The sequence below is a fragment of the Loxodonta africana genome, chromosome 2 (assembly GCF_030014295.1).
Source record: "Loxodonta africana isolate mLoxAfr1 chromosome 2, mLoxAfr1.hap2, whole genome shotgun sequence".
In the NCBI taxonomy this organism is placed as follows: Eukaryota; Metazoa; Chordata; class Mammalia; order Proboscidea; family Elephantidae; genus Loxodonta; species Loxodonta africana.
Genome location: NC_087343.1, coordinates 215,930,390 through 215,946,753, shown reverse-complemented (window position 1 = coordinate 215,946,753; position 16,364 = coordinate 215,930,390). Strand labels below are relative to the sequence as shown.

The window sequence follows — 16,364 nt, the reverse complement described above, 5'->3', positions numbered from 1 at the left end:
GAACCAACAGCAGCCGAGGGGCCGGGCTAGTGTAGGCAGGGTGAATCCAAGCAGCCTGAGGCCAAAGCAGTTGCCTCAGGTCCAAGAGACTGTGGCTGGCGGGAAGCAGAAGTTGGGGGGGGGGAAAGGGGGGCTAGGAAAGCATATATTGCTTGTTACCGGGTGCTCTGTCTCCTGCTGGGAACTTCGTGAAGCTGCTTTCCTGTACTCCCTGTCCGCTGATCTCCGACGTGGATGGGGCGAATCCAAGCAGCACAAATGCTGCACTTCGTGGGCAGCCGAGCCACCACAGCCAGCCAGGAAGCTTGGAGGTAGAACAGCAAGGAGAGAATGGGGGGTGGGAAAGCGTGTATCGCTGGTTACCAGGTACTGTGTCTCCTGCTGGGAGTTCTGCGAAGCTGCTTTCCCGTGCTCCTTGTCTGTCGATCCCCAACTGGAGCCCAAGATGGCGGATCTGCACTGTGTTAGCCGATGGGGCCTTCTGCCGTATCTGTCCTTGCTCTCTGTCCTCTCCGTTTCTTATCCCATTTGGTGCTTGGCTGAGTTCTCTGTCTCTTCATTTGGCACTTGAGGTTCCAGGAAGGACGTTTGTCTGTGTTTTACTTAGTTTTTTGGGTCTTAGCTGTGGAGAGATGCCATGGTGTGTCTTTCTGTGGCACCGTGTTGGCTGGAAGTGAACCCTATTTAGCTTGTTCTTTAAGGCAATATTTATTGTATCATCTAAATGTCTAACACTGTAGCTGGTATTACAGAAACAACATATGAGTTTGTTTTTTGTTTATATTAGGAATTCTGTTCACTTGATTATAGACAAATACTGATTTCAGCTTTTTCTTTCTTTAGCTGGGGCATGCTTACTGATGCAAATTATGGGTTAGTAAGCTTTTAAAGATGGCCTTGAGAAATATAGGTATCAATGACTTCTGATTTGACCCAGGTAGAAATATAAGGAAATTGAAGGGTTCCTGCTTTTGTTATCTGTTGGCTTTGAAAAATGTGTTCAGAACTGCTATGGATAGATCAAGGCAGCTGAAGTGTTTCTTACTAGTTTGTTTGCTTGGTTAAGTTTACATTAATAGTTTGGAGTTCACTTTAAATGGGTTCTGAACTTGAGCTAGGCCTGTCCCAATCTTTGGTAATTGATGGATGTCTAGCCTACATATTGAAAGACTGTTAAAAATGGGTTTTGACCCAGACCTGAATTTCATAAAAAAAAAAAACTAATAAATTCATTAAGTCTAGGTATGCTATTATGACCAATAAGCATTTGTAATCTCAAATCAAAGGTTTCAGAAATAGATGTTGTTATTAGCTGCCATCGAGTTGGTTCTGATTCATGGCAACCCCATATGCAACAGAATGAAATGTTGCTGGGTCCTGCGCCATCTTCATAATCATTGCTGTGCTTGAATCTGTTGTTGTGGCCACTATGTGTTTTGAGTGCTTTCCAGCCTAGAGGGCTCATCTTCCAGCACTGTATCAGACAGTGTTCTCTTATGATCCATAGGGTTTTCACTGGCTAATTTTTAGATTGCCAGGCCTTTCTTCCTAGTCTGTCATAGTATAGAAGCTCCATGGAATCCTCTCTACCAAGGGAGACCCTGCCGGTATTTGCTATACCAGTGGCATAACTTCCAGCATCCTAGTAACACACTAGCTGCTACAGTGTAACAAACTGATAGTTGAGTGGTGGTAGATACAGATACAATACAGTTAATAACATTAACTGTACCCCAGGGAAATGTAAAATGTATGTACTTCATGTATTCTTGTGAAACGTAAGACTTGACTGTGTGGACAGACTGCTGTAGCAGTCTGTATAAACAACAATATTGGGAAACCATGTTAAAAGGTCATCCCTGAAAAGATACGTTTAAATAGAAATGTGCAGGCTGAGGTGAATCTTTGTTTATTGAGTTCTAAGGTATAGGAGTAGATGGTGTTTTCAGTGGGTTTTCTGTGTGTAGATTCTTTCTGTGTTTAAGATGCATCAATGTTTGGTATGTCCCTAAGTGTCTAAAAGTAGAGACACTTTCTTATGAAGATTTTAAAGGCAGAAGTAGATTCATCAGCCATCAAGAGGTAATTCTATTCAGGTCTTATTAAAGAAATGAAAGAAAAAAGGATCAAAGCCCAAACTCTAGGGTTTTGAACACTGAATCCCACCCACTCAGTGAAGTTTTAATAGATAACAGAAAGCAGTGTCTTCAGAATTTCTGTAGTATATATACAAGCACATACATATGTCTACATGTGTAAAGGAGTCCTGGCGGCTCAACGGTTAAACACTTGGCTGCACACTGAAAGGGCGGTTCGAACCCACTTAGCGGTTCCATGGAAAAAAGACCTGGCAATCTGCTTCCATAAAGATTGTTATTGTTGTCGTTAGGTGCTGACTCATAGTGACCCTATGCATAACAGAACGAAACACTGCCCAGTCCTGAGCCATCCTTACAATCGTTTTTATGCTTGAGCTCATTGTTGCAGCCACTGTGTCAGTCCACCTCATTGAGGGTCTTCCTCTTTTCCGCTAACCCTGTATTCTGCCAAGGATGATGTCCTTCTCCAGGGACTGATCCCTTCTGACAATGTGTCCAAAGTATGTAAGACGCAGTCTCCCCATCCTTGCTTCTGAGGAGCATTCTGGTTGTACTTCTTCTAAGACAGATTTGTTCGTTCTTTTGGCAGTCCGTGGTATAGATATTCTTCGCCAACACCGTAATTCAAAGGTGACAGTTCTTCTTCAGTCTTCCTTATTCATTGTCCAGCTTTCACATGCATATGATGTGACTGAAAATACCATGGCTTGGGTCAGGTGCACCTTAGTTTTCAAGGCGACATCTTTGCTTTTCAACACTTTAAAGAGGTCCTTTGCAGCAGATTTACCCAATGCAATGCATCTTTTGATTCCTTGACTGCTGCTTTCATGGCTGTTGATTGTGGATCCAAGTAAAATGAAATCCTTGACAACTTCAATCTTTTCTCCGTTTACCACGATGTTGCTCATTGGTCCAGTTGTGAGGATTTTTGTTTTCTTTATGTTGAGGTGTAATCCATACTGAAGGCTGTGGTCTTTGATGTTCATTAGTAAGTGCTTCAAGTCCTCTTCACTTTCAGCAAGCAAGGTTGTGTCATCTGCATAACACAGGTTGTTAATGAGTCTTCCTCCAATCCTGATGCCCTGTTCTTCTTCATATAGTCCAGCTTCTCGTATTATTTGTTCAGCATACAGATTAAATAGGTATGGTGAAAGAATATAACCCTGACGCACACCTTTCCTGACTTTAAACCAATCAGTATCCCCTTGTTCTGTGTGAACAACTGCCTCTTGATCTATGTAAAGGTTCCTCATGAGCACAATTAAGTGTTCTGGAATTCCCATTCTTCGCAGTGTTATCTGTAAAGATTACATCCTAGAAAACCCTGTGGGACAGTTCTGCACTGTCACGTGAGTTGGAATTGACTCAACGTCACCCAACAGTAACAACAACACGTGCGTATAGAGGGCACCAGTGGATCAGTGGTAGAACCTTACCTTCTGTGTTCAAGACCCAAGTTTGATTCCTGGCCAGTGTACCTCAAGGGCAGCTACCACCCATCCATCAGTGGAGGCTTTCATGTTGCTATGAAGTTGAACAGATTTTAGCAGCACTTCCAGATTAAGACAGATTAGGAAGAAAGGCCTGGTGATCTAGTTCTGAAAAGCAATGAAAACTGTATGGATCACAATGGTTTGTTCTCTTTGTGCATGGGGCCACCATGAGTCAGAGGCAACTCAGTAGCTAATAACAGCAACGTAGGTGTATCTGTCCCCCCCCCCACACACACACGTCTGTAGGTATATAATACCACACACACTTTTCTTCTATTGTCAGTCCTCGTTTTTCAATTTGATTGTATGCCCTTTAAGGAAGGAGCCGTGTCTTGGCCCCCAGAGTGTAAAACAGGGCCTTGCAGAGTCTGGGTTTGTAAAATTTCTTGGCTGAGCTATTTGCACTGATGGTATTGTTATTTAAAAAAAAGGTTAGGATTATTAACCACTTGGAGTTTGTCCAGATGAAATAGTAATTGAGATCTTAGGAACAACACTCTTCAGGATCCCAGCTCAACTTCTGGATATTATTTGAGTGTGACTTTTGCTTTATGTTGCCCTTTTAAGGAAGTAGGCAGGGAAAGAGCAATGGGTGCTGGGTGCTGATCTCCTGTCTGCATTTTGTTGTCCTCACCCACCCCCTCATTCGATGTTTAACAAAAGGGTCTTCAGATTTTTTTTTAAATAAAGAAATTATTGCATTGTTCCTTAAAGGTAGAATTTTTTTAAAAAAGAGTTTTTATCTCAAGGCCGTGAAGGCAGGACCATATCTTATTTATCTTTTACCTCCAGCATCTTCTATAATGACAGGAATTTATTTTCTGTTTCCTTGGACAGTGTCTGAGGATGCTTCTTGGTGTGTGTGTGTGTGTGTGTATGTACGTAGGGGGTGGTATGTGCTCCAGCATGTGAATTTGGAGCTGTTTCTGACTCTTCCTGGCTTTGCCTTACTCAGTGTATACTCTGAGGTTCTGGGGCCTGGCCAGGCCTTGGGCTCTTCCCCTGGGCAACCTCAGCACTATTAGTACCAGCCACCCCAAGGACTGACCTGTTTCTAGGGGAAGAGTATCTTCCTGGAGGTTCTGGGCCCCTACGGTGAAGTTTGGACCTGCATGTGTGAAATATATATATTTTTTAAATGAAATTGTTTGACATGTTTAATAACATGAAAAAAATTTACATATTTCCATAAGATAAAGCTAAGCTCTTTACTTTTTCTAAGCCACAAAGTATTTTGTTGAGATAGGCTTTACATAGAAATTTTTCTCATATATCATTTGGAATCTTGAAATACCAATCCATTAAGAAATCTGCCCGCAACTTCTAGAAATCATACCGAGGTTTTTTGCCCTCAGACATCAAGGGCTTGGTCATGCTATCTATCCACACTGTGCTTAAATTGGAGATGGTAAAACATGGGGAATCCTTCTGTTATTGCTGTTAGGTGCCGTCAAGTTGGTTCCAACTCATAGTGACCCCGTGTACAACAGAAGGAAACACTGCCCAGTCCTACTATGCTTGAGCCCACTGTTGCAGCCACTGTGTCAGTCCATCTCTTTGAGGGTCTTCCTCTTTTTCACTGACCCTCCACTTTACCAAGCATCATGTCCTTCTCCAGGGACTGATCCCTCCTGACAACACATTCAAAGTATGTGAGATGACGCCTTGCCATCCTTGCTTCCAAGGAGCATTCTGGCTATACTTCTTCCAAGACATATTTGTTCATTCTTTTGGCAGTCCATGGTATATTCAGTATTCTTCACCAGCACCATAATTCAAAGTTGTCAGTTTTTCTTTGGTCTTCCTTATTCATTGTCCAGCTTTTACATGCATATGAGGTGATTGAAAACATCATGGCTTGAGTCAGGCGCACTTTAGTCTTCAAGGTGACATCTTCACTTTTTAACACTTTAAAGAGGTCTTCTGCAGCAGATTTGCCCAGTGCGATGCATTGTTTGATTTCTTGACTCAGAACTGAAGCCACTTTGGAAGTTCACCTTTCAGTTAAAGATTAGGCCCTGGTGGTGCAGTGGTTGAGAGCTATGGCTGCTAACCAAAAAGTCCACAGTTTGAGTCTACCAGCTGCTCCTTGGAAACCCTATGGAGCAGTTCTACTCTGTCCTGTAGAGTTGCTATGAGTCGGAATCAACTTGAGTGCAGCGGGTTTGGCTTTTTATTTTATAAAACAAACAACACATGTGAGGAATGAGCTGCATTCAATCAAGTATATGAGACCAAATGGGCAACACCTGCCCAAAAACAAAGATGAGAAGGCAGGAAGGGGCAGGAAAACTGGATGAATGGACATTGAGAACCCAGGGTGGAAAGGGAAAAGAGGAGAGTGCTGACACATTGCGGGGATTGCAACTAATGTCTCAAAACAATTTGTGTAAAAAAGTTTTGAATGAAAAACTAATTTGTGCTGTAAGCTTTCACCTAACCAAAACCACCAAACCAAACCCATTGCCATTGTTTCTTTGTGAATTTGAATTTTGTTCTACATTTCTCTCCCGCTCTGCCCAGGACCCTCTGTCATGATTCCTGTTGAAGCATTCAGTGGTGGTAGCAGGGTACCACCTAGTTCTTCGGGACCAATAGATGTGTCTTAGATGACCGCTCGAAAGCTTTTAAGACTTCAGATGCTACTCACCAAAGTAGGATATAGAGCATTTTCTTTATGAACTATGTTATGCCAGTTGACCTAGATGTTCTGTGAGACCATGGTCCCAGCCCTCAGCCCCAGTAAATGAGTTCCTCAAGGTGTTTGAATGTGTCTAGGAAGCGTCTATGACTTTGCCTAGGTCAAGTTGTGCTGACTTCCCCTATATCATGTGTTGTCTTTCCCTTCATCAAAGTTAACCCTTGTCTACTATCTAGCTGGTGATTTCCCCTCCCCCCTCAACCTTGTAACCAGCAAAGTTTTTTTTTTTTTTTTTCCTGTGTGTAAACCTTTTCTTGAGTTTTTAAAATAGTGGTCTTATACAATATTTGTCTTTTTGTGATTGACTTATACACTCAGCATAATGCCCTCCAGATTCATCCATGTTGTGAGCTATTTCATGAATTCATCATTGTTCTTATCATTGAGTAGCTTCCATTGTGTGTATGTACCATAACTTATTTGTCCATTCATCTGTTGGTGGACACCTAGGTTGTTTGCATCTTTTTGCTATTGTGAATAATGCTGCAGTGAACATGGATGTGCATATGTCTATTTGTGTGATGGCTCTTATTTTTCTAAGATATATTCCTAGGAGTGGAATTGCTGGATCATATGGTATTTCTATTGCTAGCTTTTTAAGGAGGCACCATGTCATTTTCCATAGTGGTTGTTCCACTAGTGCATAAGAGCTCCAACCTCCCCGCAACCTCTCCAATATTATTTTCTGTTTATTTTAATTAGTGCCAGTAATATTGGAGTGAGCTGGTGTCTCATTGTAGTTTTGATTTGCATTTTTCTAACAGCTGGTGGCGTAGTGGTTAAGTGCAACGGCTGCTAACCAAAGGGTCGGCAGTTCAAATCCACCAGGTGCTCCTTGGAAACTCTATGGGACAGTTCTACTCTGCCCTGTAGGGTCGCTATGAGTCGGAATCGACTCGATGGCACTGGGTTTGGTTTTTGGTTTGGTAACAGCTAATAATTGCGAGCATTTCCTCATGTCTTTGGTGAGGTGCCTGCACATTTATTTCTTGTTTGCTTAGTTTTAAGTACTTATCATTTTATTTCTAAATTTTACCAGAGCCATAAAAAGTCCTCTGATCAACCACAAAAAGACAAACAACCCAATCAAGAAGTGGGCAAAGGATATGAACACACATTTCACTAAGGAAGATATTCAGGCAGCTAACAGATACATGAGAAAATGCTCTCGATCATTAGCCATTAGAGAAATGCAAATTAAAACTACGATGAGATTCCATCTCACACCAACTAGACTGGCATTAATCCAAAAAACACAAAATAATAAATGTTGGAGAGGCTGCGGAGAGATTGGAACTCTCATACACTGCTGGTGGGATTGTAAAATGGTACAACCACTTTGGAAATCCATCTGGCGTTATCTTAAACAGTTAGAAATAGAACTACCATACAACCCAGAAATCCCACTCCTCGGAATATACCCTAAAGATACAAGAGCCTTCACACAAACAGATATATGCACACCCATGTTTATTGCAGCTCTGTTTACAATAGCAAAAAGCTGGAAGCAACCAAGATGTCCATCAACGGATGAACGGGTAAATAAATTGTGGTATATTCACACAATGGAATACTACGCATCGATAAAGAACAGTGACGAATCTCTGAAACATTTCATAACATGGAGGAATCTGGAAGGCATGCTGAGCGAAATGAGTCAGTTGCAAAAGGACAAATATTGTATAAGACCACTATTATAAGATCTTGAGAAATAGAAAAATCGGAGAAGAACATATACTTATGTGGTTACAAAGGGGGGAGGGAGGGAGGGAGAGGGCTTTTTATTGATCAATCTGTAGATAAGAACTGCTTTGGGTGAAGGGAAAGACAACACTCAAAACAAGGAAGGTCAGCCTAATTGGACTGGATTAAAAGTAAAGAGGTTTCCGGGATAAAATGAAAGCTTCAAAGGTCAGCGAAGCAGGGGCTGGGGTCTGGGGAACTTAGTTTGAGGGGACTTCTAAGTCAATGGGCAAAACAATTCTATTATGAAAACACTCTGCATCCCACTTTGAATTGTGGCGCCTGGGGTCCTAAATGCCAACAAGCGGCCATCTAAAATACATTAATTGGTCTCAACCCACCTGGAACAAAGGCAAAGGAAGAACACCAAGGCCACACGACAACTAAGAACCCAAGAGACAGAAAGGGCCACATGAACCAGAGACCTACATTATGCTGAGACCAGAAGAACTAGTTGGTGCCCGGCCACAATCGATATCTGTCCTGTCAGGGAGCACAACAGACAACTCCTGAGGGAGCAGGAGACCAATGGGATACAGACCCCAAATTCTCACTAAAAGACCACACCTAATGGTATGATTGCGACCAGAGGAATCCCAGAGACAGTGCTCCCCAGAACTTCTGATGGCACAGGACAGGAACCATCCCCGAAGACAAATCATCAGGCATGAAAAGGACTGGTCAGTGGCGGGGAGAGAGGTGCTGATGAAGAGTGAGCTAATTAAATCAGGTGGACACGGGAGAGTGTGTTGGCAACTCTTGTCTGGAGGGGGGATGGGAAGATAGAGAGAGAGGGAAGATGGCAAAATTGGCACGAAACGAGAGACTGTAAGGGCTGACTCAATAGGGGGAGAGCAAGTGGGAGAAGGGAGTAAGATGTATGTAAACCTACATGTGACAGACTGATTGGAATGGTAAATGTTCACTTGAAGCTTAAAAAAAAAAAAAAAGTCCTCTGAATATAATCAGACATCTCAGTTTTTCAGTTCAGATTTTTTTCTTCTTGGACATAGCACTTTTAGCGCCTTCTGTCCTGCTTCAGGTTTATGTTGTTGCTGATGAGTTTGGCCACACAGCTGTGCTCCTGAAGCTTTTCTTCATTTCTATCCTGGGAATTCTCTGCCTCTCTCCTGTATTGGATCCCCCTGTATTGGTTTCTGTGACATCCTCTTCCATTTTTTCTTTATTGTTAGAGTACATCTTCCAATGAAAAAGGATACATGTGCGATAATTTTTTTTTTTGAGTGTGCATGTCTGAAAGGGTTTTATCCAAAACCCAGTGCCATCGAGTTGATTCCGACTCATAGCGACCCTATAGGACAGAGTAGAACTGCCCCATAGAGTTTCCAAGGAGCGCCTGGCGGATTTGAACTGCTGACCCTTTGGTTAGCAGCCACAGCACTTAACCACTACACCACCAGGGTTTCCAAGGGTTTTATAATCTCCCTTTATTTTTGATTGATAGTTTGGCTAGGTATAGAATTCTAGATTGGGAATTATTTCTGTTAGAACTTTAAAGACATTTCTTCATTGTCTTTTAGCTTTCAGTGTTGTTGAGAAGTTCTGTGCCATTCTGTAAGCTAATTCCTTGCGTGTGATTTTTTTCCCCCTTTATGGAAACTTTTAGGGTTTTCTCTTTATCCTTGGTATTTTGCAGTTTTGTCATGCTGGTATTTAATTCCCCTTCCCCCATTTATTGTGTTGGATATTTGTTGGCTCCTGTCTGGAAACTGATGTCTTTTAGTTCTCAGAACTAAATTAGTTCTGTGGTAATTTTCCCTCTATCATTTTTGCTGTTTTCTTTTTCTGAAATTCTTGGTTGGATGTTGGACCCTGTGGATTAATTCTCTAACCTTTTTTGCCTATTTATTTTTATTTTTTTTCTCTTTACATTTTTGTTTTACTTTCTGGAAAGTTTCTTTAACTATATATTCCAACTCTTACATTTAATTTTCTTTTAAAAAAATGTTTAGTGTGATGAAGTATGTGTAATACAACATTCCAACCAATTGTATGTGTATAGCTCAGTGATATTAACTATGTTCACCATGTTGTACGGCAGTTACCATTATCCATTTGCAATTTTTTCACCCTTAACAGAAACCCTATACCTCTTAAGCAACCTCCACTTCCTACTTGCCCCTGGTAACCACTAATGAACTTTGGTCTTTGTGTCTTATGCTTAATTTTTAATTTTAATTATATTTTTAATTTCCAGCTCAGATTTTTAGAGTACTTGTTTATATGTTTTGAAATTCCTTATCTTTTATTTTTCTGATATTTCTTATTTTTTCTCTGCCTCCTATCCTTATCTGCTGTCTCTGTGATCTTATATCTCTGTTGTAGCTGTTCTGATCACCTTTTCACCCCCTTGGTGAAGGAGGGATCCCTTGCTCTAAATAGTACAAGATGGTGGAACACATGACCCTAGGTACCGGACAGATGAGATTGACAGCAGCTTCTCAGCCACATGTACTTACAGCGGGGGGAGGAGACAGTACATGCCATGCTGCAAAGAACTCCTCAGTCTCTTGCTTTGAGTTTCTTCTGGCTGTCTGGCATTGTAAACTGGGGATGGGAGTGGGTGGGTAGGATGGAAGGAGCTTGGGAAGAAGGGGCTTACAGCCTCAGTGTTCAGTTGTAGACTTTTATGTAATGAGCCTGACTTCACATGGAGTCTCACCCTTGGCTATGCATAGGTCCTAAGAAAGTGACCCTCCTGTGTGCTGCCGGAGTGATGAAGATGCAGTGCCTCGGCTACTCAGCAGGGAGAGGGGACCCGGGGGTCTAACATATCCTGATGCCTCTTCACCCAGACCTCCATCTGTACCATTCTGCACCTCTGCCTCACAGGTGGCTGGGGCCTTCATTTCTGTGGCTTTCTGGGACTCTGACCCAAGTGCCTTTTTTTTTTTTTTTTTGGTGTTGGTGATGGGGCTTTTCCCCCTGGAACCTTAGGTTTTTGGTTTGTCTGCTCTGGGTTTGCTTTTTCCTTTCTTTTTTTTGGATATGTTCAATTTTCTAGCCAGTTACAGTTCTAATGTGCTTTAAAAAAAAATGAAATTACCTTCAAATAGGTGAACGAATAAACTGTGGTACATCCATACGGTGGACTAAATTCAGTGATAAAAAGAAATGGGCCATGAAAAGACCTAGAGGAACCTTAAATGCATATTGCTAAGTGAAAGAAGCCAGTCTGAAAAGGCTACCTAATGTATAATTCCAAGTACATGACATTCTGGAAAGGGCAAAACTATAGAGACAGTGAAAAAGCAGTGGTTTCCAGGGCTTTAGAGGAAGCAGGACAGGCTGAATAGGTGGAGCACGGGGCATTTTTAGGCCAGTGAAACGATTCTGTATGTTACTGTGATGGTGGACACTGACGTTATACATTTCTCAAAACCCATAGAACTGTACAACACAGAGAGTGAACCCTAGTGTAAGCTATGGGCTTTAGTTAATAATAATATATCAATGTTGGTTCATCAGTTGTAGCAAATGTACCACACAAACGTAAGATGTTAATAATAGGGAAAAGGCGGCGGGGGGAGGGGGGAGGCGAGGAGAACAGCATAGGTGGGAACTTTCTGTACTTTTTGCTCACTTTGTAATCCTAAAACTGACTTAATTAAAAAAAAATTTTTTTTTTTTTTTAATGAAAGACACCCCAAATTAAAATCACTGTTGGCTGCAGTTTAGATTCATGTTAAAATATCTCTGATTGCTTCTCTGAATATGGTAAATACCTTTCCCCAAAGTATCTTACCTCTCTGGATTTGATGGTTTCATGAGTATCAGGAGGAACACGTACCTCTCAGATCTCAGTGAAAAAAGTGGTGTTGACTGCAGTATATAAGTGGTGCATAAAGAGAACTTGCATTGTGCTTCCTGCCATCATGGCTGGAGCAGATGAAGGCGTAGTTCCTAGGCCTCTGTTACTCTGTAGCTGTATGTGAACTTCTGAGCCTCCCTTTGTAAACGTGCCTACAAGCGGTAATTTGGAAAGCCTGTACATGCTAAGCAGAAAGGAACGGTGGGGATAAGCCAAATTTCAGAATGAATGCTTGATAACAAATATCCAGAGATGTCAAAGCTGTCATGAGCCATAGAGGGAATTTTGCAGCTGTTTAAATACCACCATTAAACAAGAAATACAGGGTTAATGTGGTCTCTCGGAGAGGGTCAAATAACCTTGTTTAAATCTTACCTGGCATCGCAGAGGAGGGGATGTTGGGATGTTGCTCTAATTGGAAGGCTTGGTTTGAAGTGATGTTGACTCCTAATGTTTCTTTCCCTCCAAACAGTCCATCGACGACTTGAACAAATGGGCCCTGTTTCTTGTTTCTCCTTTTATACTTGAAGCAGAACACATAGCATTTGTGACAGAGAGCATTTGGGTACAAGGTGAGAATTTACAGAGACCATCTTCCTCTTCAGAGACGGTGAGTAATGCAATTTTACTTGGGTAACCCATTGCTGTTGAGTCCATTCCGACTCAGAGCAACCTTATGGTATTTGTGTACCATAGGGAAATATGTACATTTTAATCAGAATCAAGGTTGCTTTTGCTGAGTGCTCTTTCCCAGTCTTTATGGCTCCCCTCCCTCTTAGGATATTTTGGGTTAGATAAACTATATTAGTAAAATTACTTTTACCTGTTCCTTTTACTTTTTTAATATGGCTACTACCTAGAATATCGCTACTAGAAAATTTAAAATGACCTACATGGCTCAGATTTGTGGCTCGCGTTATTATTTTTTATTGTGTTTTAGGTGAAAGTGTGTAGCTCAAGTTAGTTTCTCATACAAAAATTTATACACATATTGTTATGTGACCCTAGTTGCAGTCCCTGTAATGTGACAGCACACTTCCCCTTTTCACCTTGGATTTCCTGTGTCCATTCAACCAGCTCCTATCCCTTTCTGCCTTCTCATCTCACCTCCGGACAGGAGCTGCCCATTTAGTCTCGTGTATCTACTTGAACTAAGAAGCACACTTCATGAGTATTTTTTTATGTTTTATAGTTCAGTCTAATCTTCGTCTGAAGAGCTGGCTTTGGGAATGGTTTTAGTTCTGGGTTAATAGAGAGTCTGGGGGCCATGTCTTCTGGGGTTCCTCTAGTCTCAGTCAGACCATTAAGTCTGGTATTTTTACGTAAATTTGAGTCCTGCACCACAGTTTTCCCCTGCTCCCTTGGGGACCCTGTTTTGTTCCCTGTCAGGGTGGTCATTGGTGGTAGCCGGGCACCACATAGTCTTCTGGTCTTGGGCTGATGGAGTCTCTGGTTTATGTAGCCCATTTGTCTCTTGGACTAATATTTTCCTTGTGTCTTTGGTGTTGTTCATCCTTCTTTGCTCCAGGTGGGTTGGAACCAACTGATGCATCCTAGATGGCCGCTTACAAGCTTCTAAGACCCTAGGTGCCACTCTCCAAAGTGGGATGCAGAACTTTTTTTTAATAAACTTTGTTATGCCAATTGACCTAGATGTCCCCTGAAACTATCACATTATATTTTTAATGAGCAGGACTGCTGATGTTCTCTCAGGTCATCTCATCTGTTCCTACCACTTCTTCCTTTCATACGAAGCCTGGTTTATCATAAATCAGCTGATTTCTATTGCAGCCTACTTCCTAGACCTCTCATTTTGAGTTCTGAAAACACCTCAAACTCAGTGACATGCCCAAAACTAGTCGTTCGTAGTCCTCTGCTTTAAAAAGAAAATTCCGTATTATTAATAGCCCAACCTGCTCTTCTTCCTGTTTTTCAATAATCCAGTCGTATCAGGCAGGGTCTACCGGGGAAACAGACCTGGTAGGAGATAGATAGGTAGGTAGGTAGATGGGTAGATGTTGTTAGTTGCTGTAAAATTGGCTCTGACTCATGGCGAACTCATGTACAACAGAATGAAACGTTACCTGGACCATCTTCATCTTCACTATCATTGGTATGCTCCACTCATTGTTGAGAGCTCACTGTGTATTTTGAGTGTCTTCCAACTGGGTTGGGGGGGGGGCTCACTTTCCAGCACTATATCTGACAATATTCTGTTGTGATTCATAAATTTTTCAATGGCTGATTATTAGAAGTAGATCACCAGGCACTTCTTCTTACTCTGTCTTAGTCTGGAAGCCCTGCTGTAACCTGTCCACCATGGGTGACCCTGCTGGTATTTGAAATGCTCCTGGCATAGTTTCTAGCATTATAGCAACACACGAGCACCAAATATGACAAAATGACAGATAAGTTGTGGCTGTTCTGCTTTTCAGTACCATTTTCACTTAGTCGGTTTGTAGTTTCAGCTCTTGCTTGCAGTGGAGTTGTGATAACCATTCATACTGTTACTTGGTTTTCTGATACCTTCTCTTAAAAGTGCCATATCCATTGCCATTGAGTCGATTTCGACTCATAGCGACCTTATAGGACAGACTAGAACTGCCCCATAGACTTTCCAAAGAGTGCCTGGTGGATTTGAACTGCCGGCCTTTTGGTTAGCAGCCATAACTCTTAACCACTGCGCCACCAGGGTTTCTAAAAGCTCCATAGGGCATGTTATGTTGTCTCTTTACATAATAGAGAGCAGAAATTTTTGTAGCAGTCCTTTATGCTCTGTGCTCCCAAACAGAAAGGCAGCAAGGATAACTGAAGGTCAAAAATAACCTCCTCCCTTTAGTCTCATAGTTTAAAGTGCTTCACTTCTTTGTGCATCCAGCCCTTCCTCCATTTAATTCATTACTAGAGCTTTTAAACACCTGCCATGTAATTGAGGGGGCAGTGGTGGTCTGGGGTAGAATTCTGACCTTCTGTACGGAAGACCCAGGTTCAGTTCCTGGCCGGTGCACCTCACACACAATCACCACCTGTCCGTCACTGGAGGCTTGTGTGTGGCTATAATGCTGAACAGATTTCAGTGGGGCTTCCAGATTAAGACGGACTAGAAAGAAAGACCTGGAGATCTACTGCTGAAGATCAGCCAATGAAAACCCTGTGGATCACATGGTCCAATCCACAACCAATCATGGGAATGGTACAGGCTTGGGCAGCATTTCTTTGCGTTGCGCAGGGGTGCCATGAATTAGGGGCTGACTCCACAGCAGCTAACGATGACGACAACGTGCAATTAAGTTGATTTGGAAGAGGACAAACAAGAGCCAGGAAAATTAGCGAGGTCGATTATCTGACCCTGGGTAACTGACTATACCTGGTTGTTGAGGTTTCCTTTTCTCACCTGCTGCAGGATGTCAGCTCCCCACATGCTGCAGGCAGCCGTTGGAAGGGCACCCTGGTAAAATGCTGTGCTCACCCATTTAATCCACTGCCTAATCAATCTGGCCTTTCTCTTGCACATGAGCTTAAGTTGCGTAGAGCAGAAAGGTCGTTGCCTGATGTACTAAATTCTAACACCACGTCCCATGCTTCGGTCATTGAACAGATTTCTGCTTGCCATTCAAAGGAGGAAGTCACTTTGTTTAGGGCAAACCAGGGCTTCTGCAGCTTTGATCTTGGGGAGCGAGGCTTTGATTTGACTTCCCCTTTCTTTCTCTTCCCTTTTGTTTCTGTCCTGAAGCTCCGATCTGAAGTATGTCCATCTGTGTTTGCTTTCATCCTCTGGAAGGCACACACCCCTGGAGGAGGTGTCAGTGTTGCGGTCTTGCTTTGATCGGAGTGCCCGGTGTTGTTTAGAGGTGTTCGCGTGGTCTGTGGCTCGTGACCCATGTTCCTAGAAAGAGGAAATGCACTTAGGTGGGGAGACAGTTGCGAAACTTAATCAGGGAGGTGTGTGTCACGCTTTTTGCCTCTTCCTGGCCTTCCCCTTCTTTTGTTTGCCTCTGCTGCTCTCCTCCTGCAGAGCTGTGGGAGAATCTAATTATTGGCTCCTTTTACACCTAGGGCTTGCTTTTAGGCAAAGCTCCACTTCAGTGCCCACCACAGCAGGGTGCTCAATCAATGTTTTAACAACAAAATTCTGGGTTGGGTCTCCATTGAGGCCCAGTGAGCATTTCTTCCCCACCCTTTGGTTGCCAGTGAAGCAGTCAGAGCTGTGAGAACAGTGGAGCTTTTAGCCTTGTGCAGGTGGTTGAGCCGTTCCTTTTCACATTCCTCCTCAGGCTCCTCTGAAAACTCGGCCCTCTCTGGGGTCTTAGCTTAGCTTCTCATCCTTCTGAACAGACATCCTTTCCACTGTTCCCAAAGGGGTAAATCAACTAAATATCTGTCTGAACTGCAGCTTTCAACTCTTATCGTGGATTGAAGATGCCATATTTGAAAATGTAGAATTCCGCTGAAAGGTTGGTCAGGCCCGACCCTCCAGGGCAGCCCCGCTCACTCTG

General features: G+C 42.6%; 1 protein-coding gene across 5 annotated transcripts in view; it reads left to right on the top strand.

Moving 5' to 3' along the window:
• HLCS (holocarboxylase synthetase) overlaps nt 1–16,364 on the top strand; it is a 345,950-nt gene that overhangs the window by 51,897 nt on the left and 277,689 nt on the right. For all 5 annotated transcript variants that reach the window (XM_064279451.1, XM_064279450.1, XM_064279449.1 and 2 more), the window contains exon 2: nt 12,341–12,478. Coding sequence is in view for 1 of the 5 variants with exons in the window: in XM_003419015.4 (XP_003419063.3) it covers nt 12,341–12,478 (138 nt within the window). In the remaining 4 variants the exon portion in view is untranslated. The remainder of the gene's footprint in view (nt 1–12,340; nt 12,479–16,364) is intronic.